This window comes from Chiloscyllium plagiosum, unplaced genomic scaffold, assembly GCF_037043375.1.
Source record: "Chiloscyllium plagiosum isolate Xiang-an unplaced genomic scaffold, Cpla_swu_hap1 HiC_scaffold_4, whole genome shotgun sequence".
Classification (NCBI taxonomy): Eukaryota; Metazoa; Chordata; class Chondrichthyes; order Orectolobiformes; family Hemiscylliidae; genus Chiloscyllium; species Chiloscyllium plagiosum.
In genome coordinates, this window is record NW_028270142.1 from 42,868,509 (window position 1) to 42,895,407 (window position 26,899).

The following is a 26,899-nucleotide window of genomic DNA, read 5'->3' on the forward strand; positions in this document are numbered from 1 at the left end:
TTGCCCTATCTGTTTTGCACAATCTGACATACTTGCCCCTCACCCACTTGTCTTTCCTTGTCTTCCCACTTGTCTTTTTCGTCACCCTGTTTCTTGCCGACCCTTGCATTTTTTTACTTCTGTATTTCTGGCAGTACTAGCTGCGAAGTGTTTTGTAACATCCTGAAGTGTTGCGAAGTGCTAAAGAAATGAGTACCCTTTTTCAGCATTTAGCGAGCACTAAAAGTCAGCTGACTTGCAGCTTCCTGTCCCAGTATGGTATTCTGGAACTTCTCATTCTTCTGCTACAGCATTACACCAGGAGCTATAACTCCAAGAATTCTTTCCCTAACCTCCTTTGTTCTCGATATTCTGGCCTTCCTGAAAAGTTTAAGTCAGTCAAAAGGTAATTCTTCCCCCCCACTTCTTGCTCGTTGTGTACAATGCCCTAGAGCATTTAATTACATAAAAGTGCACTGTACACTGATTTATTTTTCCTATGCAGCCCTAAATATTTGCACTGGCTAGCAAATTGTTGTCATTATAGATCTAATCTTTAATAATAATTGCACCACGCCAAGCAATTCAATACTTAAAATAACATTAGATTGCCGTTGAAAGCTCAGCATGTTTAACCAGTCAGTAAGTCACCTTTATTGAGAAGAAAGATCTTGAATTTAATTCTTTTCCTGGTCTGATATAGCTTATCCTAACTGAGGTGACTCTAGTACCTCTGCATTACAAAAATAAAATTGGTTAACATTTTGGCTCCTGATTGCTGAAATGTATACCTACTTCTTTCCAAAAACTGAGAGAACCTTGGATGCTGTAAATCAGACAAAAATAGTAATTGCTAGAAAAGCTCAGCAGGTCTGGCAACATCTGTGGAGAGAAATCAGAGGCATTTTGAGGAAGGGTCACTGGACCCGAAAGGTTAACTCTGATTTCTCTCCATAGAAGCTGCCAGCCTGCTCAGCTTTTCCAGCAATTCCAGTTTTTGTCACTATCTTCTGTCTCTCTGTCACAATTTTAAGAGGTTGCAGGAAGAGTGTTTTAGGGGTTCCCAGTTCTCCATCCAATTCTCAGATATGTAGAATAAAGAAAGCACATGATTCTATACTTAAGAGGTAGAGTGCAAAAGGAAGGATATTGAATTAAAATGTTTCTAGATCTGGCTGGAGGATTATGTCCAACTCTGTGCACTAAACTTCCAGATGTCCAAATCTTGGAGGTGCAGGCAATATTTGCTAAAATTATTCCAGGCATGAAGAATTTTGTTTAACTTTAGAATGTGGAATTGTACTCCTTTTGAATGGAGAAGATTAAGCAGAAATCTAATATGTGTAAAATTACAAAGCATTTTCACAAAGTAGACAGGGAGAAACAGTTTTCACTATTGATTGTTTATAGCTATTAGAGACTAATTTAAGGTAATCTGTAAAAGAACCGAGGGGGCAAGAGATTTTAAAACAACTAGTTATGAGCTGGATTGCCCAGTGTATGAAAGAATAGTGGAAGCAGATTTAATCGCAACTTTCAAAATGGAATTGGATGAGTAGTTGAAAAGGCAGAACATAGAGGGTGACTGGGAGAGACTAGAGAAATTACACTGTTTAGCTCTTTGAAAAAGCCAGCACAGGCATGATAGGCTAAATAACCTCCTTCTGTTCCAAATGATTCTAAAAAGAAGAATGCATGGAGTTGGTGGTGTGAAACCCTCTATGCAGTAGTAGTTTTCAGACATTCACTGTTCCAGTTCCTATCAATAATGGTCACTTAGTAAGATACATAACTTGTGCATTGCTGACAAAAGGCAATATCAGAATGCTTCAGAATTTCTATTCTGGATGTTATAAATTGGTGGTATATGTGATTAATATTTACTGAAGCAGGGTGGATCAATTTTCATGCTATAGGATAATCACTACCCTGATCAGATTTCTTGCTATATATCAGGCAAACTTATGAACAAGCCTGGGGCCTTCATTTTTGATCCTGGAAAATAGCCAGTCTATCTCAGGATAACTTACCCTTAAGGTAAACTAAGTTTGAGCAAAGGTGGAGCTAGTTGTTTTACATTGCTTCTGTGTAGTATGTAAATTGTGTTCACCATCAACAGGATGCTGCTGACAAGCCAAAAAATACATTCTGCCTCTCACAGTAATGACTAAGATGGTATATGAATTTCACTATTGGTGTGATGCCAGATATTTTGACCATATGTCCCAAAGGCTGGTGGATTGTGTCAAGTGATGGATCTTTTTGCCTGGTCACAACAAGCAAGATACTAACTTGTATCCAAGCAGCCTGCACTTTCAAAACTCCGAGCACTGCATCCAACGTTAAATATGATTGGAACTGAATAAATGTTGTCTATGGAGTGCAAAGAATTAAACTGTGAACTGTTTAGGATTGTTAGTCAGGTTTGCAGTTATGGTGCACTTGCATGTGCTGGAAGCTACATATATTAACACACAGAACTTTGCAGAATGAAATAGCTTAAATACTCTGTACCTGTTTCAACTGAACAAAGTAAGTTACAGCCATTCTCTGCTTTACTTATCAGGCAATGCCTTGACCAATCAATCCACCAGCCTGGCTTAAAATTTAAACAAAGCCTAACAATTAATTGTCACTCATCTTTAACTGGTGCATTCTCTATGGTAAAACCTGCACTGAGTCCACTGGCCAACCAATAAGTCCACTCATCCCACACAACATATGTATTGCTTTCTCTTTGATATTTTTGGAAATTGTCCTGATGACTGTAAAACAAAAAGTTTCAACAGAATGATTTTTTTTAAGCTGTACATAAGTTCTGTACAACCATATGACCACTTACATATTGCATAAAATTATGCAGTGATCTTTAAAATTGGAGGAAAAAGTTTAATGGGTGGGGGTGTGGTTGGAAGGGGGAGTTGAACTTTCCTTTTTTTTTTTAAAAAAAGAATAAGTTATCTGTAACGCATCTGACTTATTCTGTGTTCTCCCAGAATCTGGCTGCCTTACTCATTACCTCACAAATAATCAACCAATTTGTGGAATCCTTGTTTCCTTATTGCCTTCAAAAACACCGCAAAAAGATGATCAAGCAGAAGCTTAGTATATCAACTGAAGAAAAAGAACCGTTAACTGATCAAGTCAAGCTGGAAGGGAAAATGGACACATTCTTGGTGAGTATCAGTCACAACATTAAAGTTGAGCAAAGTAAGTTGAAATAGATTACAAGAATACCACGTCAGACCCCTTGGAATCTTAATGTCTTCAGCCTTGGAATTGTAAGATTGTATTTTATATTTTTTTTGTAGGAAGGTACATCTTGTTTGTTTTTGTACACTGGTCCTGGTGCAGTTCCTCCTTTCTGTTCTATTGGTTATTAATTGCATCTACTCCCGGTGCCAAAGCGGTTCAGTTTAATTGTAGAAACCCATTTGTAGGAAGTTGAGCTCCAATATTTTGGGAAAACCTTTAGGCCAACATTTGGCAGGACCAGACATAATTTTGCAAGGAGATGTGTGAGTGGGATGAGCAGGTAAGTAGTAATGAACATCAAAAGAAGTGTAAAATAAAACATGTCAAGAGGAAACTTGGAAAAAAAGCATTCAGTGTAAGGTAGTAGCAGACTCCTAAGATCTATAGTGCAAGAACAACTTTTCTTTTGAAGAGTGAGTCTGGATAGATGATAAATCCATTTTGATAAAATGGCAAATAGCTTTTTGGGTTTTGTGGTAAGAGCAAGAGCAAAACAAAGACTGTGCAAGAGCAAAACAATAATAAAATTGTATAAAGAAATGATTGACCAAGTTAACACTGAATGTAGGTTTGGCAATCCCATTACAATATAATTTTACCACAATAAAAACAGAAATTCTTATTATATTACTCTATACAAGGAGAGACTTAAAGCACTGGAATGGTTTGTGCCTGAGCAAGGATGATTCAAGTGGTGATTAAATGGAAAATATTACCATTAAGAATTTTGATATGGTGAGGAAGAAGAGACTAGTTTCTGTAGTGATGAGAGGAGCATCGAAACACCCATCAGCTTAAAATTGGAACTGATAGAGCAAGGAAAGAAGGAGAAATGTTCACAACTGCTTGTTGAAGCAAGAAATATTTTGTCATCAAAGGTAGTTGATGCACATATGATTTGTGGGTTTTTTTTTTGATGAAACATTGGACAGATATTTGCATTTTAGAGGTAACTAAGAAGTTGAGAGGGAAAGAGCAGATCTGTAGGAATCACACACAGACCTCTAACAAGGGCTGGCAGATAAATGATGAGTCAAATGATAATTCATTCTGCATTACGTACCTCTCATTTGTTATTTATTTCTGTACATTTGGTAACATCATTGCTTGCAAAATAAGTTTTTAAAAAGAAATAAGTCCATATAGCTATTGTTGATAAGTTAAAGACATCTTGGCAACAGACATTTTCTTATGATCTTGAGGAAAAAGGAATTAAGATAGATTTGTAGTGATTATAATGAGGTCAGCCTAGTGGACCTCCTTTAAAATGAGTTGCCTGCTTGGTTCAGATTAACAGCCCCAGTCAGGGAGCTCTGGCTGACAGATCTTTTTTTAAAATGGGGATTTGAAGTTTGTCCTCATTTCCCTGAAAACTGGTTGATGGTAGGATTTAGGGTTTGGCTTTGCCGCCCATGTCCTTGTAAATTGCTGTTTCTCTGTATACGACTGTTTGATAGTTTACAAAAAATTGTGTACTGTAAATTGAGCATCATTGAGGAGGTTATTGCTGAGCAGGTATTCCTTGATAGAAGATGTCAGTAACAATGCTATCATGTTGCTGATCATTTGAGAATAGACTGATTTGGTTTGGATTATCCTGCATTTTGTGTACAGATACACCTGGGCAATTTTCCACATTGGTAGATGTCAGTGTTATATGTGTTGGAAGAACTTCAAAACTATGCTGGAAGGTTGTCAGGACTCATAGCCTTAGCATTATCAAGTGCCTCCAACCATTTCTTAATGTCATGCGGAGTGAATCTAATTGATTGAAGACTGTTACCTGTAATGCTGGAGATCATTGGAGGAAGCTCTGATGGATCTTCCACTTGGCTGTTCTGGCTGACAGTTGCTGCCTCAGCCTTATCTTTTGCAGTGTTGTGTTAGGCTCCCCCATCGTTGAGGATGGGAATATTTGTGGAGCCACTGCCTTTGGAGAGTTGTTTAATTGTTCACCACCATTCCGAACTGGATATGATAAGACTGCAGAGCTTAACCTGTGGGTTCATTTAACAGTCTGCTACTTATGCTGTTTGGTACCCAAGTAGTCCTGTTTGATATGCCTGGTGCTGTTCCTGGCATGCCCTCTTGCACTCTCCATTGAGCCACAGTTGACCCTCTGGTTTGATGGTAATAGTTGAGTGGGGAATATTCTGGGCACAAGGTTGCAGATTGTGCTGGAATGTAATTCTACTGTTGATGACCTACAGCACCTCAGATACCCAGTCTTGATATGCTGGATCTGTTTGAAGTCTGTCCCATTTAGCATGGATTGTGCCACGCAACATAATGGGAGTTATTTTCAGTGTAAAGGCAGGACTTCATCTCCATTAGGATTGTATGGTGGTCACTCTTGTATCTGACCATGAAGGTAATCAATAGGTGTGATAGGCAGATTGGTAAGGAGAGGTCAAGTATGTTTTTTCCTCTTGTTCCCTCACCACCTGTTGCAGACCCAGTCTAGTAGCTATATCCTTTAGGACCTGACCAGTTCAATCAGTTATGCTGCTGCTAAGCCAGTCTTGGTGGTGACTTTTGAAATCCCCCACCCAAAGTACATTTTGCACCATTTTCATCCTCTGCTTCCTCCAGTGTTCAACAATAAGGAGTATGAATTCACCAGCAGAGGGAGGATGATGCACTCAAATGAGCAGGAGGTTTCCTTGTCCATGTTTATCCTGAAGCCATGAGACTTTGTGAGTTCCACAGTCCATGTTGAGGATTCCCAGGAGCAACTGCCTCCTCACTGTATACCATCATGCTACCATCTCTGCTGGGTCTGTCCTAGTGGGATAAGACATATCCAGACATGGTGATGGCATCTGAGACGTCTGCAAGCTATGAGTCCGTGAGTATGACTGTCAGGCTTTTGCTTGATGACTCCGTGAGACAACTCTCCCAGTTTTGGCACTAGCCACCAGATATTAGTGAGGACCTATTCTAGGTATACATTTTGAACCTGTCAAATGTAACTGTACAAAAATTTGCATGTCAAAATGAAACCCCTGAGGTGAAACCGATACAGGCAAGCATGTCATGAAAAATTTTTCTTTATTTGTTTCTGGATTAAGGTTGCTACGTAACAATTTGTATGTGCTAAGATTCAGCAATTTCATATTACAATGTCTTCATTGCTTCTCCTAGCACAAAGTGGGAACAGAGGCTTTGGCAATTCATGGCTTCCTCCTATTTCTCACATCTCTTTTCTGCATCAGCCAAAAGGATTTGTGCCAGTTTCCTTGAGTATACTAATGACGCATTACTCTATCTTGCCTCTACCTCCGTTTAATGTTCCAGTATTACCTCCCCATGTTTGTGTGTCTCTTCTTGCCTTTCCTGCAGGCATTCCTTAAAGCCTGTACTCTAATATCATTTTTTGAGGCCTAATATCAGATGTTGTCTGATAATGCTTGAGTGGAATGCCTAGAGACTTTACACAATAAAGTTTGAGTGAGATGGTGCAGTGGCAATCCAGGGCATAAGCTAATGAGTTCAATTCCCACCAGAACAACTTCAAACAGCATGATCTGGAATTGCAACCTCATCTCCATAATGGTGACCATGGGCTGAATCTTGCGTTTTTCTTGACTGTGAGTTGCATGGAACTTTACAGAGGCCTTTTTACCATGAGGCTTATTGAGTTTTCTCATTGTATCTTACCAAACTCCCCTTATTAACTATATACGCTGTCCCTGTGGTTTCTGCTCATCCAATTCTAGCCAAATCTTAGCACATGCCATTCCTAGAACAACTTGTCACTTGCTGAATTTCCTGGAATTGATTGTCGTCACTGGTGTTGACAGAGCTGTCTTCTGTAGTTTGACGATTGCCTCAAGCATGGCAAATGTAGGAAAATTGGCATTTTGGCAGGGACCTTGGAGGTCTGTTATGCAGGGTGGTGCACAAATGGGGCATCCTCTTCCCTTGGGGCCAGCAGTGGAAGCCATGACTCTATGCCATGCCAGTCTGGTCTGAGGTTGTCACCTGGTCAGTGTGGTCTCTGCCACCTGGAGAAATGCCCAGCATTGTAGGTTGAAGGTCATATCCTCTTCTCTGACCACCTTCTTTTCAATACTTCATTACTGTCTATACTATTAGGAGAAAGTGAGGACTGCAGATGCTGGAGATCAGAGCTGAAAATGTGTTGCTGGAAAAGCGCAGCACGTCAGGCAGCATCCAAGGAGCAGGAGAATCGACGTTTCTATACTACTATACTCACTTCTCACCAAGACCCATACTTTACCACTCTCAGTATTGCCCACAAAATCTTTCCCCTTTTGCTGTCACTCAACTCAATCCTCAGCACGAACCCTGTATATCCTCCGCACTGCCTGTTTACTGACTTGGACCACTTTCCCCACCTACATCCAAAGTAACCACGGTGCCACATACATTCTTCTCCCACAATGTCTGCCTCTCTATCGTTCCTGGAGGAAACCGACTACGATAGAGCGTAATGCCAAAATACTGGGTGATCTGCTCGACATGCGGCTTCTCATCCTTTATGGCATGCACCCTATTTTTAACTGCTCCAAAAGGCTTGATTGACACTGGGCTTGGTTTGGAGGCTACCCTTGACTTACTGTGCTCAGACCCCTGATTTTCCTTGACTTGACAATCCTGTTGATAATCATAACATACCTTTATGTCTGTCTTGTTTTGCTGTTTAGTGCAGATAAAATGTGAGCCCAGTGTCTCTGACTGAAATGGCAAAGTGCAAAAAGTCAAGATAGGGATCCTGAGTGTCTCGGTAGGTTCAGTTAGTGAGCAGTATGAGTACACAAACACAGGCTGGAGATGAACCCTGATCGAGTCAGTGAGCTATATGCATGTTCCTGTGAGCATGCTATCTTTGTAGCATTACAATGAAGTTGCAGTGCAACCTGCGATGCAGCATTAAAGTGTAGAAGTGAACTATAAGTGTATTGGAGATTGCTGTGAGGGAGCTTAGTGGCTGGCATGTATTAGATGCTGATAATCATGGATGTGTGGGCATTGCTTGTGGATTGTGCCCTGAGATCTTAGTGCCAGTGTCAAACATAGGGAAAAAGGTAAAAACAATGACTGCAGATGCTGGAAACCAGATTCTGGATTAGTGGTGCTGGAAGAGCACAGCAGTTCAGGCAGCATCCAAGGAGCTTTGAAATCAACGTTTCGGGCAAAAGCCCTTCAGGAATAAAGGCAGTGAGCCTGGAGCGTAGAGAGATAAGCTAGAGGAGGGTGGGGGTGGGGAGAAAGTAGCATAGAGTACAATGGGTGAGTGGGGGAGGTGATGAAGTCCTTTTCTGAAGATGTGTAAAGCTGAAGTCGACAGGTACCTTCTCTGATTGGGAGCAACTTGCTGCGTTGTCTATGTCTAGATAGGCCTTAACAGACGACTAGTGTTAAAATTTCTTCGTAGCTCATGTCACTCAGGTCCCTGTAAGAGTCCATCCTATAAAACTATCATTAGTTAACCTGATATGTTTTTATAACCAATTTCTTTGGAGGAAATCTGCCATTTTTACCTGTCTGACCTATCTACAGTAATCTGATTGAAACTTAAGTGGCCAAGCAAACCATTCTGTTCAATGGCACTTAGGATTGGGCAACAAAATGAATCTTGCTAGCGATACCATATTCGTGAAGGAATAAAGAAAAATAAAATACAAACTGGTGTTCTTACAGTTTGATGGACCGCTGCATCCTCATGGTGCTCGAAGTGCAAGGCTTGATGCATGCACTAATGCTTTGCATCTTTGAGAAAACCAGAATGCCATGTTTTCTCTGGTTGCTGTGATTTGAAGAATTATAAAAAAGCCCATCTTGCTTTCTTAAACCAAATAATGCACTTGTTGGAATTCTCTCCCTAAATTCAACTATGCTTCCACTTAGTTTTCTCAGTCCCTTCTTAAGCTTGTTCAAAGACCGGAATTTTTTGATTACCTTTTACTAATGTAATTGTATTATAAGGTGGACATTAATTGGGGTTTTGCTTGAGATATATATACACACACACACTATAATTGGTTGTTGGTTCAGGAGATGTATGCTTGTAATGTGTAAAACTGTAACAATAAAGTTTATCATGATTGGCCCCAGATCTACCTTCAAGTGTCTTTCTAAAATAGAACATCTTCCCCTGTTAAACTCGTTGGGACTTTCTGTGTTAAAAGTGTTACATTAAAGCTATTTGTAACATGGTCTAAACTGCGCTCAGACTAGAATACCATGTAACATTTTGTGAAAAACATCATTCTTTTCAATGTATGTAGCATTCTGGAAAGGTCATCATTTGTAACCCATGCTTAATTGTTTGTGACAAGGTATTGATAAGCTACTGGCTGTGACGATACTAAGACTTTAAGAGGTTTGTTTTCTTTATGAAGACAGGTTAAGACGGAGGCGCCAAGTCATCTGCTCCAAATCAATAAAGTAAACAGCTTGTGAGGCCTTGACTTTTTTTTTAAACTTGGAATAACAGAAGCAGCAGGAATGGGCGGAGTCAGGCTCCCACAGAACCAGGGTTTTAGTTTAGTTTTCAGCAGTTGTTAGTTTTGAAGTTGGTGGTAGAAGCCGCTCCTCTCTCTGTTACACCTAAAAGCTGGAGTTCTCTCTGCCAGAATTACACGTGAGACAATCTATTTTACTGAATTTACCTTTTGCTGAGGGTGTGTTTATGGGATGTTGCTATATTGTAACGGTTGCTGTTTAGAAGTTAAATCCTATTATTCTGTTAAGTTACTCCAAACCAGGGCAGGATTTGTACATTTAATGGTAGGGCCCTGGGGGGTGTTGCTGAACAAAGCCCTAGGGATGCAGGTGCATAGTTCCTTCAGGTGGAGTCGCAGGTAGACAGCATGATGAAGAAGAAGGTACTTTGCATGCTTGCCTTCATTGGTCAGAACATATAGCAATTGTGATGTCATGTTATGGCTATACAAGGTATTGGTGAGGCCACTTTTAGAACAGTGTATATTTGACACCCTTCTAAAGGAACGATGTGTTAAACCTGAAAGGGTGCAGAAAAGATGTTTAAGGAGTTGCCAGGACTGAAGGGTTGAGCTATAGGGACAGGCTGAATAGGCTGGGACATTTTTCCTTGGAGTGGCAGAGGCTGAGGGGCATGGATAGGGTGAATAGCTAAGGCCTTTCTCCCTTGGGTAGGGGTGTTGAATATTAGAAGGCATAAGTTTAAGGTGGGTGGGGGGGGGGGGGGAGTGGCAGGAAGATTTAAAAGGACCCAAGGGCCAGCTTTTTCAAGCAGAAAGTGGTGTGTGTATGGAATGAGCTGCCAGAGGAGGTGGGTACAATTAGAACATTTAAAAGAAATCTGGATGGGTACATGAATTGGAAGAGTTGAAGGATATGGGCCAAATGCTAGAAAATGGAACTAGGTCACATTGGGATATCTGGATGAGTTGTATCGAAGGATCTGTTTCTGTGCCATGACTCCATGACTAAAGAATGGAATATAGTTCCAAGACCAATTAATGAGAGACTTGCAGGAAAACTTGCAGGTGGTCACGTTTCCTTGCATCTGGTGTCTGTATGCTTTTTGATGCTAGATTGTGTGTTGTGAAGTTGAAGGAGCATTGATGAGTTACTGTCATGCATGTTGCAAATGGTACATGTTGTTGTCTCTGTGCATCAGTGCTGGAGGGCACGCATATTGAAAGTGATTGAACAAGTGGTCTGCTTTGTTCTGGGTGGTGTTTAGTATCTCCAGTGTTGGAGCTGCACTCGTGTAGGCAAGTAGAGTGTATTTCATAAGACTCTTGGCTTGTGCCTTCTAGTTTGCGAACAGGCTTTGAGGAGTCAGGGTGGGAATTACTTGCCACAAAGTTCCCAATCTCTTATGTTGTTCTTGTGACTACCATAGTTTTGTGGTTTGTCCAGTTAATTTCTGATAAAAAAGGTTACTCCAGACTGTATAATCAAGAATTCAATTGCAAGGCTGCTGGAGGCCTAGGAAAGATGTTTAAAGAACTATTCATGTTTTTATAGTACTTTTCACAATCACAACACATTTTAGTTTCAAAGTATAGTCATTGCTGTAATGAAGGATACATGGCAGGCAGTTTGAACACAGCAAGCTCCCGTGAACAGGATGTGTAACTGACCAGACAATCTATTTTTTTTTTCTGATATTGGTTAAGTGAGAAGTGTTAAGTTGTCAATCTCTATATTTGTATTCAAGTCCTAGAGTGCAATTTAGCCAGAACCTTGTGACTCCAGTGTAAGACTGATACCAACTGAACTGATGGACTCTCAGATCCCCTCTTATTGACCTTCTACATTTTCTGGCAATGTTTGGTAAGAATGTCAAGTTGCTATTTATCAACTCCAGTTTACGTCTGCAGTTTAATCCAGAACAATCTATTTTACATTAGCAGCTCCGGATATTTTTGTTAAATGAAATTGATACCATAACCACGCGTCATATTGCTGACATGTTTTTTTCACTACCTGGCAATCTCCTTTGCTGCCTTAGATGCAAATCTTCTCTGACTCAGATCTGTATCAGTTGCTGGAGCATGTCTGTGGTAACAGTGGTGTCACCCTTTCATTATAGTTTTTTCAGCTGTCCGAAAAGAACAATTATCTCCTGAATCCACGGTGATTTTTGATGGTTCTATGACAATAAAACCTTTTGAGAGAGAATATCCTGTAATTGTGTCTTTTTTTTCAGGTTTCTGTTAAAAGATTTGTTCTTTTTGCATTGAAACTTTAAATTGGTTCTGATGCAAACAACATAAATGAATAATGTTTATAGCCTTTCTTAGCTAGTCAGTCTAACTTAGTCACCATCCTTTTCTCGGCGCCACTTTTTTCACATCTTTTGGCGCACATTATGATGTTAAAGGCACAAGTTGTCTTTCCTTTCTTTTCCATCCCTTACAGCCTCCCATGATTTCTTAGCACACTGCTCCTAGATGGTTACCAGAAACAGATCTGTCCCATAACCCTGAGTCACTTCCACTCCAATTATCAGCTTGTAGCAGCAGAATTTGTCTGAAATTTGAAGTATATTTATCACTTTTTTTTTTCCCCCCCTCAAATCTGGTATGGAATTCAATTTATTGTAAAGACTTTAGGTTGGGGGATGGGGAAAAAATTAGGTTAGTGATATAATTTTAAACAAAAAAAAACTACCTTTTTCATGATTTAAGATTCCTGATTTAAAAGTTAGATGAAAAGCCTGTAGTCCATTCCAGTTTTTAATCCATTCATTGTGTGTGTGTTAGCCCCTCAGATCATGGATGATGCTTGCTCATGGCCTTACCTTATGTATAGAGTCTTCTAATGTGAGAAGGCTGTTCTGTTGTACTTATTTCAAGGTTATAATTCTAAAGTACATTCCTTTTTATCTAAAATCTGTTCATTTTAAATGTACAGAGAGGCAATGAACTAAAGGTGACAGCATAAGTAGATGATCCCAAAAAGGCAAAAGGATTGAGTCATAGAGATGTACAGCACGGAAACAGATCCTTGGGTCCAACCTGTCCATGCCGACCAGATATCCCAACCCGATCGAGCCCCACCTGCCAGCACCCGGCCCAGATCCCTCCAAACCCTTCCTATTCATATACCCATCCAGATGCCTCTTAAATGTTGCAATTGTACCAGCCTCCTCCACTTCCTCTGGCAGCTCATTCCATACTTGTACCACCCTCTGTGAGATAAAGTTACCCCTTAGGTCTATTTCATATCTTTCCCCTCTCACACTAAACCTATGCCCTCTAGTTCTGGACACACCCAACCCATGGAAAAGACTGTCTATTTATCCTACTCATGACCCTCATGATTTTAGAAACCTCTATAAGGCCACTCCTCAGCCTCCGAAGCTCCAGGGAAAATAGCCCCAGCCTACTCAACCTCTCCCTTTATCTCAAATCCTCTAACCCTGGCAACATCCTTTTAAATCTTTTCTGAATCCTTTCATGTTTCACAACATCTTTCCTATAGGAAGGAGACCAGAATTGCATGCCATATTCCAACAGTGGCCTAACCAATGTCCGGTACAGCCGCAGTATGACCTCCCAACTCCTGAAAACAGTTCTCTGACCAATAAAGGAAAGCATAACAAATGCCGTCTTCACTATCCTGTCTACCTGCAACTCCACTTTCAAGGAGCTATGAACTTGCACCCCAAGGTCTCTTTGTTCAGCAACACTCCCTTGGACCTTACCATTAAGTGTATAAGTCCTGCTAATATTTGCTTTCCCAAAATGCAGCACCTCACATTTATCTAAATTAAACTCCATGTGCTACTTCTCAGCCCATTGGTCCATCTGATCAAGATCCTGTTGTAATCTGAGGTAACCCTCTTCGCTGTCCACTACACCTCCAATTTTGGTGTCATCTGCAAACTTACTAACTGTACCTCTTATGCTCGCATCCTAATCATTTATATAAATGATGAAAAGTAGTGGACCCAGCACCGATCCTTGTGGCACTCCACTGGTCACAGGCCTCCAGTCTGAAAAACAACCCTCCACCACTACCCTCTGTTTTTTACCTTTTTGAGCCAGTTCTGTATCCAAATGGCTAGTTCTCCCTGTATTCCGTGCGATCCAACTTTGCTAATCAGTCTCCCGTGGGGAACCTTGTTGAACGTCTTACTGAAGTCCATATAGATCACTTCCACTGCTCTGCCCTCATCAATCTTCTTTGTTACTTCTTCAAAAAAACTCAATCAAGTTTGTGAGACATGATTTCCCATGCACAAAGCCATGTTGACTATCCCTGATCAGTCCTTGCCTTTCCAAATACATGTACATCCTGTCCCTCAGGATTCCCTCCAACAACCTGCCTACCACCGATGTCAGGCTCACTGCTCTATAGTTCCCTGGCTTATCCTTACCACCCTTCGTAAACAGTGGCACCATGTTAGCCAACCTCCAGTCTTCCGGCACCTCACCTGTGACTATCTATGATACAAATACCTCAGTAAGAGGCCCAGCAATCACTTTCCTAGCTTCCCACAGAGCTCTAGGGTACACCTGGGGATTTATCCACTTTTATGCGTTTCAAGACATCCAGCAATTCCTCCTCTGTAATATGGACTTTTTTTTTTCCAAGATGTCACCATCTATTTCCCTACATTCTATATCTTCCATATTCTTTTTCACAGTAAATGCTGGTGCAAAATACTCATTTCATATCTCCTCCATCTCCTGCAGCTCCACACAAAGGCAGCCTTGCTGATCTGTGAGGGGCCCTATTCTCTCCCTAGTTATCCTTTTGTTCTTAATGTATTTGTAAAAACTCTTTGGATTCTCCTTAATTCTATTTGCCAAAGTTATTTCATGTCCCCATTTTGCCCTCCTGATTTCCCTCTTAAGTATACTCCTACTTCCTTTAAACTCTTCTAAGGATTCACTCAATCTATCCTGTCTATACCTTACATATGCTCCCTTCTTTTTCTTAACCAAACCCTCAATTTCTTTAGTCATCCAGCATTCCCTATTCCTACCAGCCTTGCCTTTCACCCTGACAGGAATATACTTTTTCTGGACTCTCGTTATCTCATTTCTGAAGGCTTCCCATTTTCCAGCCGTCCCTTTACCTGGGAAAATCTGCCCCCAATCAGCTTTTGAAAGTTCTTGCCTAATACCGTCAAATTGGCCTTTCTCCACTTTAGAACTTCAACTTTTAGATCTGGTCTATCCTTTTCCATCACTATTTTAAAGCTAATAGAATTATGGTCACTGGCCCCAAAGTGCTCCCCCACTGACATCTCAGTCACCTGCCCTGCCTTATTTCCCAAGAGTAGGTCAAGTTTTGCACCTTTTCCTAGTAGGTACATCCACATACTGAATCAGAAAATTGTCTTGTACGCACTTAACAAATTCCTCTCCATCTAAACCTTTAACACTATGCCAGTCCCAGTCTATGTTTGGAAAGTTAAAATCCCCTACCATAACTACCTTATTATTCTTACAGATAACTGAGATCTCCTTCAAATTTGTTTCTCAATTTCCCTCTGACTATTGGGGGGGTCTATAATACAATCCCAATAAGGTGATCATCCCTTTCTTATTTTTCATTTCCACCCAGATAACTTCCCTGGATGTATTTCTGGGAACATCCGCCCCCAGTACAGCAGTAATGCTATCCCTTATCAAAAACACCACTCCCCCTCCTCTCTTGCCTCCCTTTCTATCTTTCCTGTAGCATTTGTATCCTGGAACATTAAGCTGCCAGTTCTGTCCATCTCTGAGCCATGTTTCTGTAATTGCTATGATATCCCAGTCCCATGTTCCTAACCATGCCCTGAGTTCATCTGCCTTCTCTGTTAGGCCTCTTGCATTGAAATAAATGCAGTTTAATTTATCAGTTCTACCTTGTTCTCTGCTTTGTTCTTGACTGTTTGACTCTCTTCTGTTCTCAACTGTACCAGTCTCAGATTGATCTCTTTTCTCACTATCTCCCTGGGTCCCAACCCCCACCCCAACCTTACTAATTAAAACCTCTCGAGCAGCTGTAGCAAATTTCCCTGCCAATATATTAGTCCCCTTCCAATTTAGGTGCAATCTGTCCTCCTTGTACAAGTCACTTCTGCCCAAAAAGAGATTCCAATGATCCAAAAATGCGAATCCTTTTCCCATACACCAGCTCCTCAGCCATGCATTCATCTGCTGTATCCTCCTATTCCTGCCCTCACTAGCTCGTAGTGCAAGGAGTAATCCAGATATTACTATTCTTGAGGACCTCCTTTTAAATTCCTGCCTAACTCTCTGTAGTCTCCCTTCAGAGTCTCAACCTCTTCCCTTCCTATGTCGTTGGCTCCAATGTTGGGTCCTCTTCCCGCTTGAGAACATTCTGCACCCTCTCTGAGACATCCTTGATCCTGGCACCAGGGAAGGAACAAACGTCAGTCCATACCTCGTACTAGAGAGCCCCCTAACACAATTGATCTCTTGGAACCTGGCTTACACTTCATTGCAATAGAGCCGAATGGATGGGTTGGAGAGATAGTTAGAGCAATAAGGAATTTACGAGAGCTAGGGGATGTGATGGATGGCAGTTATAGGAAGGGGGAAAAGTCGCAGATACAGTCACATATATAGATTAACTCCAGGAAAGGTAAGAGAGGTAGGCAGTTAGTGCAGGAGTCTTCTGTGGCTATCCCCATTGCAAACAAGATAGCTGTTTTGGAAAATGTAAGGGGTGATATGTTTCCCTGAGAATCTAACTCGAACAGCCAAGTTTCTGGTATTGAGACTGGCTCTGCTTGGTTTTGAATGAGCCACTTGCATTTCTGTAGCAACTTTCAGAACCTCCAAAATACAACTGATTTGTGTACAGCAAGCCCACACATCTAGCAATGCACCTGGAAGAATGTTTTTCTTCAGAGTAGTGCTATGGGATTTTTTTTTTTTACATCCACCCAATAAATAGAGCCTTAGTTTAATGTCTTGTTTGTAAAGCATCACATCTGATAGCATTCCTTCAGTATTGCACTGGCAATGTCAGCCTGAAGTTTCTGCTCGAGCCTCTGGACATGAATCTGTGAGATTTAAATCCACAATCTTTTGACTTGAGAAGCAGGAGTATTTCCTGTTGAGCCATGAGGTACATGATCTAAAAGCACAAAAGTGATGTTAAGTTTGTGCAGGACTTTAAAGCTGTGGAAAGTACCCCAACTGAGAATTAGTGATTCCATTGTTGGAAGGGATACAAAAGAATGGAAAAGTGCAACGAAGATTTATTAGGTTGTTACCAGCGATGAAAGATTCACAAACTAGAATTTTTTTTCATTGCGTTGGTAGATGACTGAATACAGATGTTAAATTGTGAAGGGTTATGATGAAGTCATTCTTAATGCTCAAATGTTGCTTTATAAGGAAATATTAAGGCAGATAAACAAAAGCTTGGTGACAGAAGTAGACTTGAGCGTTTTAGAGGAGGAAAGAAGAGTGTAGAGTTTTCTGGAGTGGATTTGAAAGCCTAGGAAGGAAGAAACTGGGGGCACAGCCATCACACAGTGCAATTGAAATCAGATGTTTAAGAAGCAAAAACCTTTGGTAAGGTTTGGGGCTATAGAAGATCAGAGGGGTGAGCACGTGAGCCACTTTGAGCATAAGGATGAGAATTTTAAAATTGAGCCACTGACTGCCTGACTAGGAGTGAGTGTAGGTCATGTGCATGGAGCGTGATCAGGACATGGTGTGTATTTGGACACGAGTAGAACTTTAGGCTTACAGATGGAACATGGGAGAACAGGCAGGAGTTTGTTGCAATAGTCTAGTCCAGAGGTATAGAGTCAAAAAGTGTGGTGCTGGAAATGCACAGCAGGTCAGGCAGCATCTGAGAAGCAGGAGAGTCTGTTTTGGGCATGAGCCCTTCATCTGGATATACTTGACAAAGAATATTGATCAGTATAAATCAAAGTGGGATTTGACTTGATGGAAATAAAATACAGATGTGATGATTGTGTATTTTTTTTCTATGCTTTGACATTCATTGCCATTCATTGTACATCTTTTTGTGCACTATTCTTTCTACATTACATATTTCCTTTTGACTAAAATCTGGTTGAATCACCAATGTTCATATTCATCTGCATTAGGAAATATTTGACTGTTCAACTCAATTCCAGAAAACATACTGCCGCTGTATTGAACAATTAAGGTTGTATAAGCACATCTTGTGCTGAAAATGTGTTGCTGGAAAAGCGCAGCAGGTCAGGCAGCATCCAAGTAAGCCCTTTTTCAGGAATCACATCTTGTAACAATAATAGGTTCCAAAAAACATTCATAGGCATTCCTTCCTTTTGTGTTTCTTGTATAAAGTTGTCAACGACAAAGGTAACCACAAGTTCTGGCTTCAAGCAGTTCGCTGCCTAAAGGCTTACCTCTGTTTTGAATGTTTGGCTGTATCATTAATTACACTGTGCAGTTTAATTACAATTGGTGATAGAATTGTCAGTGCTTAGAGTGAAAGCTACTTCGTGTGGGTTTTGTGTTCCAATATATATTTAACAAATCCCAGTCATTAAAAACAACAGGAAGTGTTGTAAAACAAATAGTAAATTGTTTACACTGAATGGTCTAGTGAATCTGAAGAATCCAAACTTTGAATTCCGTCTGTGCAGAGTTTAAATCCAGATTCCCATGGCTTGTTACCTCAGCCTTTGGTGTTATGAATTATTTACATTTTTTTTTGCAGTTGAAGGTTTCAAAGCCACCTCTTTAAATTAATCTAAAACATTCAAATTGGACCAAACCAGCAAAAAATTCAAGTACGAGAAAGATTGAGTCCACACCTGCTGCAAAGTTCAAACTATGACATAGTTTGGACTGAAATTTCTGCCTTTTCTGTGTGGTTGAGCTTTGAAAATAATAAATGAACAGAAAGACCATATGTCTATTTTTACCAATCCCAAAAGGTCTCAACACCACTGGATATATTAGATTAAAAGAAAAAGCATTCAATTTATTTGAGTTTATAAATAGAGGTTTGTGGTATAAAGAAAAGGAACCATGCTTTAACTTTTTAAAATCACTCTAATCATAGCTGGAGTAATGTGGATAACTCTGAATACACTCATTGTGGAAGTTACCAAAAGAAAGTTACAGATGCAATTTAGTAGGTATGAGGAAGGTTTGGCAACATTGGAACTTATTTTTCTTGAACCGGAGAAGGTTAATGAGTGGCCAGTTAGGCATTAGGTGAAAGTGAGGACTGCAGATGCTGGACGTTAGAGTCAAGAGTGTGGTGTTGGAAGTGCACAGCAGGTCGGGCAGCATCTGAGGAGCAGGAGAGTTGACATTTTGGGCAAAAGCCCTTTCGGGCAAACGCCCTTCTTCAGAAACATCGACTTTCCTGCTCCTCAGATGCTGCCTGTGCTTTTCCAACATCAAGCTCTCAGCCAATTAGACATTGTCAGGATGAGCAAATTTGATAGAGAGTAATTAATTCCCTTTTGAGTAAAACAATATCCAGAAGCCATAAATTTAAAACCATTGGCAAAAGATCTATAGAAAAGTTGTGATTTTTTTCAGAATTGTTGGGATTTGCAGTGTTTCTGAAAAAGTGGTGGAAGCTGATTTCAAAGTAATTTAAGGGAGTTGGACCCGTACTTCAGAGTGAAGAAGTAAGTTACTAAAAGTTGGGATGTGGAACTAAACATGTTTGCTTTTTCTTCCAAAGTTTTTGTTGTTGTAAGATCTCAAATTTAAATAATCATATTAATCTTCACTGCTGTGTTTTTTTCCCTGAAATCTCTCTATTTGATTTCGTTTGGAGTATTGGTGGGCATCTGAATCAGAAATTCAGATTGGACTTTTGAGTCAGAACATCATTTTGTTCAAATCCCATTTCAGAGACTTCAGCATAAAATTTAAAGTGACGTTTGTAGTGCTGCACTGTCTGCAGTAACGTCTTTCAAATGAGACATTAAACCAAAAGTATGACCTGTCCTCACTGTTTGATGCAAAAGGTTCAACCCTTCTATTTTGAGGAAGGTGCTCTGAGCAATACTAGTCTCTTAATCGGTAGCACTAAAGCTAATCTGATGCTTTTTTCTGATTGTTACTTGTGGGAGCTTTCTGTTTGCAAATTGACTGAAGCACTACCTACAGCAATCATCACAATTCCAAAAGTCATACCTTCATTTAAGGCACTTTGCAATGTCTTGAGGCTATCTGCATCTGTGTTGTGCTTCTTCAGTACTGTACTGGGAATGCCAGCCTAGATTACATGCTCAAATCTTGACTGGATTTGAATCCTTTTTTTCTCAGTGGGAGTGTTACCCACTGAAACACAGTTGGCAGATCTTTATTCTGTTCTAAATTTGTTTTCCTATTTCTCATAGGGAACATTTGATGATTACTTGGAATTGTTCCAACAGTTTGGCTATGTCAGTCTTTTCTCGTGTGTTTACCCTCTGGCGGCTATATTGGCAGTTTTGAACAATATCACCGAAGTATTTTCTGATGCCCTGAAAATGTGTCGTGTCTTCAAACGGCCATTCTCCCAGCCTGGATCTGATATTGGAGTCTGGTTGGTAAGCAGATTCTGTTTGTTCTATTTATATTTTCACTTGCTACTGAAATGAAAAATATTTTAATCATCATAACTGCCAGGTGACCATCTCAGTTTTCTTATACTTTAATCTTGAAAATGTAGGATAGAACTCATTTTCTATCAAAAGGAAATCTTGTTAACGTTTGAAGAAATTTTCTCTGTATTTGACAGTGACTAACCCCAGAATTATATTTTGAGCATTTTCCTGTATGAGGTGGTGATTATTCCTGTTGTTACATTTTCAATTTAAGATTACTTTTACATTTTTTGGTTCTTTTTTTCTCTCCTTGTGTTGGCTTTGGTAACTGAGAGAATATTTATTCCATATGTTCATAAGTAGTGGTTTTATATTTCTACTTGACTGCTATGATCAAATCCTTTTCATAGAATAGTCCAATATTTCTTCAATAGCAATGCCAATTCCAATCTTGTATGAATTCATTGAGCAAGAACAGTCCTTTGAGATAAAGAATTCCAACGATTCACAACCCTGAGTCGAGAAAATTCTCTTTTATCTCAGTATTAAATGGCTGATCCCTTATCCTGAGAGTATGCCACCTCCTATCTGAGATTCTCCAAATGGGAAAACAATTTCTCATCATTTATCCATCAATCCCCCTCATAGATTGCGATGTCACTGAAAGCTAAATTCCAAAGAATATTAACCTATTCCATGAAGATTTCTCCTCATTGGACAATACTTTTATCCTAGGAATCAGTAGTGCAGTACCAGAGTTCTTAGTTTGCATAGATATAACAAAAATAAATGCATAGTTTGGGCTAGTACTATTAGCCCAGATTGTGATTGGGATGAACATACAGAGCTCATTGTGAGCAACTGGCAGCAGTTTGAACAAATGGCTTCAGAGGAAAGGTTACTTTGATTTATGAGCAGAGCAAGTATCAACAAAACTCTTCAAACAATCGGGCTGAAGAATCATTCCTGAGATTTTCACAGTCAAAATGGGAAACATAAATGAATATTTATGTACTAAAAATGAAATAATGATTTAGAATGATAGACTGGATTAAAAGAGGAGGAAAGAAAATAACTTTTTAAAAAGTTTTTAAATAGCCAACTCCTTTTAATATTTAAATGAATAAGACTTGACAGTTGTAAAAAAAAAAAATGACCAGCAATATATCCATCAGTCTAATCTTTTATGGTGTCTGTAGGGAACTGGTAGGCAGGTTCCTCAAGTCCATGCCATTGAGCAGCACTGTTACAATGCAACCTGTGGAGTTGAAGGGGTACCTCTCACACCCTGTCCTATGTTTCTCTTTTTTAAACACACATGTCTCAATGCTGAAAGATAGTGTCCAGTTTATTCCACATTAATAGTAAAATATCTGAGCTAATGTATTATAATGTTTGGTTAAACAACAACTAACTTCAGGAAGAAAGTATAATAGGATAACAGCAACCCATGTGATGCAACACTGTTAATGTAGCAAAACTTTCAAGTGTGTTTCACAGGGATGTTATTAGTCAAAATTGACAAGTCACATAAGAATATATTTGCATAGGTGACGATACGTTTGGTCAAAGTGTTAGGTTAAGGAGCATGCTGTAGGAAAGAACTAAAAAGCAAAATAACGAGTAAAGAATTGCTCTGATGATAGTGTATGATAGGCTCAACTGTAGGTATTGTATCATTACACATTTTCCAACTTGAATGCAATTGCCATTTTCATTGGCCCAAATCAAATATACTGTATTTTTTTTTTTAAAAACTTTACTTTGGGCTTATAGGAGCTCTGACAGTGATCACAAACTAAAGATGATACAAAGATTGGACAGTTTGTAATGGGTGGGCAAGCAAGCAATCAAGAATAAGACAAACCTGATAAACCACTTCAGATGGAGCCTTCTACAACAGGCTTATTTTAAAAATTAATGTTTTACTACATCCTTAAATTATACAGTATCTACTTAGACAAATCTTGCTATGTAGACCAATCTTATGAAGAAGACTAAACAAAATGGACCGTTCACCAACCATGTTGAAATGGTGGTGGCTGCTCTGAAGGACTGTTAAGGTCACATCTTTAATGTAGCCTTACTTTAGTGTGCAATATCTCACCCATGAACTACACCAGTACCAGATGAATATTCTGAAACACTGTAGACCATTCTTTCAGCTTTGTTACCATGGAATCATACAGCACAGAAACAGACCCTTTGGTCCAGTCCAGTCTATGCTGAACATAATCCCAAACTAAACTCGTCGCACCTGCCTGCTACTGGCCCATGTCCCTCCAAACCTTTCCTATTCATGTAGCTATCCAAATGTCTTTTAAGCGTTGTAATTGTACCCACATCCACCGTCTCTGTGTTGCCTGCATTATTGTGCAAACAGACACCAGCATAATAAATCCAGCATTTTTATCTGTAGTAAAAATCTTTGAAAGTTTGAACTTTAATCCTTTTTCAATGTGCCTTCAGAGTATACTAAAGTTCCTTTTTTAATTTGCTGTTCAACATTTGCAGTTGAGAAATGTCATTTCCTCATGGTGTGATTTGACCAGTTTTAGTGTAGATAATGCAGACTATAAAAATAAAATATTCCTAATCAAAATCCTAGTCGTGGAACGAGCTATCTTCAGAATTATATTTGTTGAACTGAAAACAACAAATGCTGGAGATCACAGTGAGCCATGCAGCATCCATGGAGAGAAAGCAAGCATTTAGATGACTCTTCAGAGCAGAAGTGAAGTGTGGAGGGGGCAGCATTTATGCTTCCATTTTTTTGTTGGGGGATGGTGTGAGGTGTAGAGTATTGGGTGAGAAAATATGTTGATGGTAGACTAAGTGAATAGAATGTGAGAATGGCAAAACAATAGTGTGTCTATCTACCAGTCTGGAAAGAACCGACCGTCCCACTGGGGTGGGGAGAGGAGAGAGGATATGGTGAATGTAACAAATAAAGCTCAAAAAAAGGAAGGAATGGGAATGGGTTCACAATTTGAAGATGTTGAACTCCGTATTAAGTCCAGAAGGCTGAAACGTACCAAGTCTGAAGATGAGATGTTGTTCCTCCAGCTTGTGCTGTGATTCACTGGAGCACTGCAGCATGCTGAGGACAGACATGTGGGCATGCAAGCAGGACGCTGTGTTAAAATGACCGGCTACAGGAAAGTCTGGGTCATGCTTGTGCACTGACTAGATGTTCTGCAAAGTGGTCAGACAGTCTGCATTTGGTTTCTCCAATGTAGAGTAGGCCACATTGGGTGCAGTGATTGCAATAGACCAGGCTGACCATTAGACACACCATTGTTTTGCCATTTTCACATTCTGATCACTTAGTCTGCACTATCAACATTGTTTCTTCCCCAGCAATCTACACCTTCCTGCTTCTTTCCCTCCCGTCCCTAGTAGTATAGCATAAGTGCTGCCCCCTCCACACTTCACTTCACTTCAGCTCTGAACAGTTGTCTAGACTCTAAACATTAGCCTGCACTCTCTATGGATTCTGTCTGAACCCCCTGCAATCTCCAGCATTTGTTGTTTTCAGTTCAGATTCCAACATCTGCAATAATTTGCTCCCACATTGTTGAAGAAATGAATTGGTCTTGTTGATGTGTTACCTGTAAATTATTCAGGTCTGCAGATTATATCCTTTGTTGAATCTGAGCTTAATCTTTGAAATGAGGAGAGTCCACCAATTAAAATTTCTTGTGTTCATGATTCAAATCGATCATGAATGTTGGTCTGTGGGACAGTCAGGAACCTCATTAACTTGGACTACAACTGTCTGGAATATTGCCAATGCAGGTACTGACTTTGAGCTTAAAATTCCTCTTTCACAATCTTAAGTCTCAGGTGTACAAGACCACACATGTCTTTAAATTGCAAGGTTATACAAAAAGACCTAAAATATAGAACTAATAACCAAATGTGCACCTTTTTATATAATGTGGAGGAATTGATGGCCGGCATCCAGAAATTCTGCGGTTTTGATTGATCAGTTTTGGAGCTGGAAAATTTTCAAAAACTCCTACTTGGATTTAAAATTTCCAGAAGATTTATGATGTATTAGTAACTTTTGAGCCTTTGATTATCTTTTGATAAGTATTTATTTTACTGAAAATCTTTGTTAGGATTTATTTCTGGGCAGGAGAACTGCAATTCCCATAGAATATTTATTTAAAGTACCTTGGTAATTGATGTTTCAAAGTAACTTAAATGCAAATTTTTTTGATTTAGTATTCTGAGCTTTCATTGAGTATTACTTGAATTGAGTATTTTTTTTTGTTTTATAGCTGGCTTTTGAAACAATGGGAGTTATTTCAGTGATGACCAACTGTGCACTGATTGGGATGTCTCCCCAAGTGAAGAGTTTCTTTCAGGGAAAAAGCATAGAGCTTGTCCTATTAATTGTGGGTGTGGAGGTATGTTGAAACATTTGTACTTAATGAACTTTACCTTTTTTCCTACAGCCAACACACACACACACCCACACCCCAAACCCATCAAAACAAAGTTTACTCTTTTGTGAAAATAGAAAGTGTTGGAGGAACTAAGCAAGTCTGGCAACATCTATTTCAAATGGGAAATGTATTGGACTCGAATGGTTAATCCTGTTTCTCTTTCCAGAGTTGCTAATTTTAGGGCACTTTCTGCTTTTACTTTGGGTCTTGAGTATCTGCAGTACTTTAATTTGCATGTTTACTCTGAAACTTACCTGTGAAAGAACTGAGACCCACACGTTGAATAGTTAGGTTTTTGGAATTTGCACCAACTTATTAGCAAGTACGGTACATTTAATTTGTGTCATGATTTGGAAGAGCTGGTGTTGGACTGGGATGTAAAAGTTTAAAAAAAGTCTCAACACCAGGTTATAGTCCAACAGGTTTATTTGGAAGCACTAGCTTTTGGAGTGTTGCTCCTGCATCAAGTGGTTGTGGGCATCTGAGCACAACCACCTGATGAAGGAGCGTCGCTCCGAAAGCTAGTGGTTCCAATTAAACCTGTTGGACTATAACCTGGTGTTGTGTGATTTTTAACTTTCATTTGTGTATATTCAGAATATGTTGTCTGTACCTGATCTATTTCATTTGCAAAACTGATTCAGAAAAGTTTTGTTTCTGATGCTAAGATGCAGCTTTATATGAAGTGAATTAAATAATCTATGATTTTTTTTTTCAAACAGCTTGATTATTTGGACACTAAATTGTGGCAAAGGAATGGGTAATACTGCTAGGCTTGCCACATCTGTTAATTGAATAAAATAAACTGAGTGTACGGTAATACATCAAAAGCTCAATTAGTTCAAGGGGCAAACTTTAATGGGGTTGATAGCTTTTAAAAGTGATAATGGAGGAAGTAATTGGGCCATACAACTTTTCACGACCTGCAGAAGTAAAATACTATATCTGCTAGAAATTTGAAAGAAAAATGCACACGATCACATGGGCATATTATAGTACTGGTGGAGGCCATTTGACTCACTGTATCTGCAATGGTTCTATAAATGTGAACATCATTACCTAGTGCTTCTCCTGACTTATCCTTGCATGTTATCTCTATCCAAATAATCGTCCAGTGCTGCCTTGATTGTCTCAATTGAACCAGCCTCCATCACACTTGCCAGCAGTGAATTCCATACCATAACTACTTGCTGTGTGAGAAAGCTTTTTCTCACATTGTATTTGCTGCTTTTGCAGATCGTTTTAAATCTCGTTCTGTGTTTCCTTTATGAGCAGGAGTTTCTGTCTACCCACTCTTTCCAGCCAGCTCATGATTTTAAAAACCTCTATCAGACCTCCTTTTAGCCACCTTCTCTCCACAGAGAACAGTCCCAACTTCTTCAACCTATGCTCAAAACTGAAGTTCCTTGAACTGTAGAATGGCTCTTGTAAATCACTTCTGCACTCTCTGCAATGTGTTCACATTCTTGCTTATAATATTATGCCCAGAATTGTAAGCAGTATTTCAACTGAAGTCTAACAAGATAAAGTTCACTATGAATAAATAAGAAGTACAACAAACAAGGGTAGGACTTGTAAAATTACAAGTACGGCCTTGGGTAGTGTTGTAGAACAGAGGGACCTAGGGGTTCAGGTACATAATTCTTTGAACTTTGCGCCACATGTAGACGGGTTGGTTAAAAAGGTGTTTGGCATGCTTGCCTTCATTGCTCAGTCCTTTAAGTATAGAAGTTGGGAAGTCATGTTGAGGTTGTACAGGACATTGGTGAAGCCTCTTCTGGAATACTGTGTCTGGTTCTAGTTGCCCAGTTTTAGGAAGGATATTATTAAGCTGGACAGAGTTCAGAGGAGACTTATCAGGATGTAGCTGGGTATGGAATGTTTGAGTTGTAAAGAAAGGCTGGGATTTTTTTCACTGGAGGGTAGAAGGTTGAGGGGTGATCTTAGATGTTCATAAAAATAATGAAAGGTATAGATAGAGTTAATAGTAGTTGCCTTTTCCCTGGATGGGCGATTTCAAGACTAGGTGCACACTTTTAAGGTGAGGAGGGAGAGATTTAAAAAAGATGAGCAAACTTTTTTTAACACAGGGTGGTTCCTGTGTGGAATGAACTTCCTGAGGAAGTGGTGGATGCGGGCATAATTACAAAGTTTAAAAGACATTTGGATAAGAAATGAATAAGGAAGTTTGGAAGTATGGGCCAAGAGCAGGCAGGTG

At 39.7% G+C, this 26,899-nt stretch overlaps 1 protein-coding gene across 2 annotated transcripts in view; it reads left to right on the plus strand.

Annotated features, from left to right (window-relative positions):
- Positions 1-26,899, plus strand: part of ano10a (anoctamin 10a) — a 65,338-nt gene that overhangs the window by 22,823 nt on the left and 15,616 nt on the right. For both annotated transcript variants that reach the window (XM_043688719.2, XM_043688720.2), the window contains exons 9-11: positions 2,976-3,155; positions 20,039-20,230; positions 24,514-24,642. In XM_043688719.2, the coding sequence (XP_043544654.2) occupies positions 2,976-3,155; positions 20,039-20,230; positions 24,514-24,642 (501 nt within the window). The remainder of the gene's footprint in view (positions 1-2,975; positions 3,156-20,038; positions 20,231-24,513; positions 24,643-26,899) is intronic.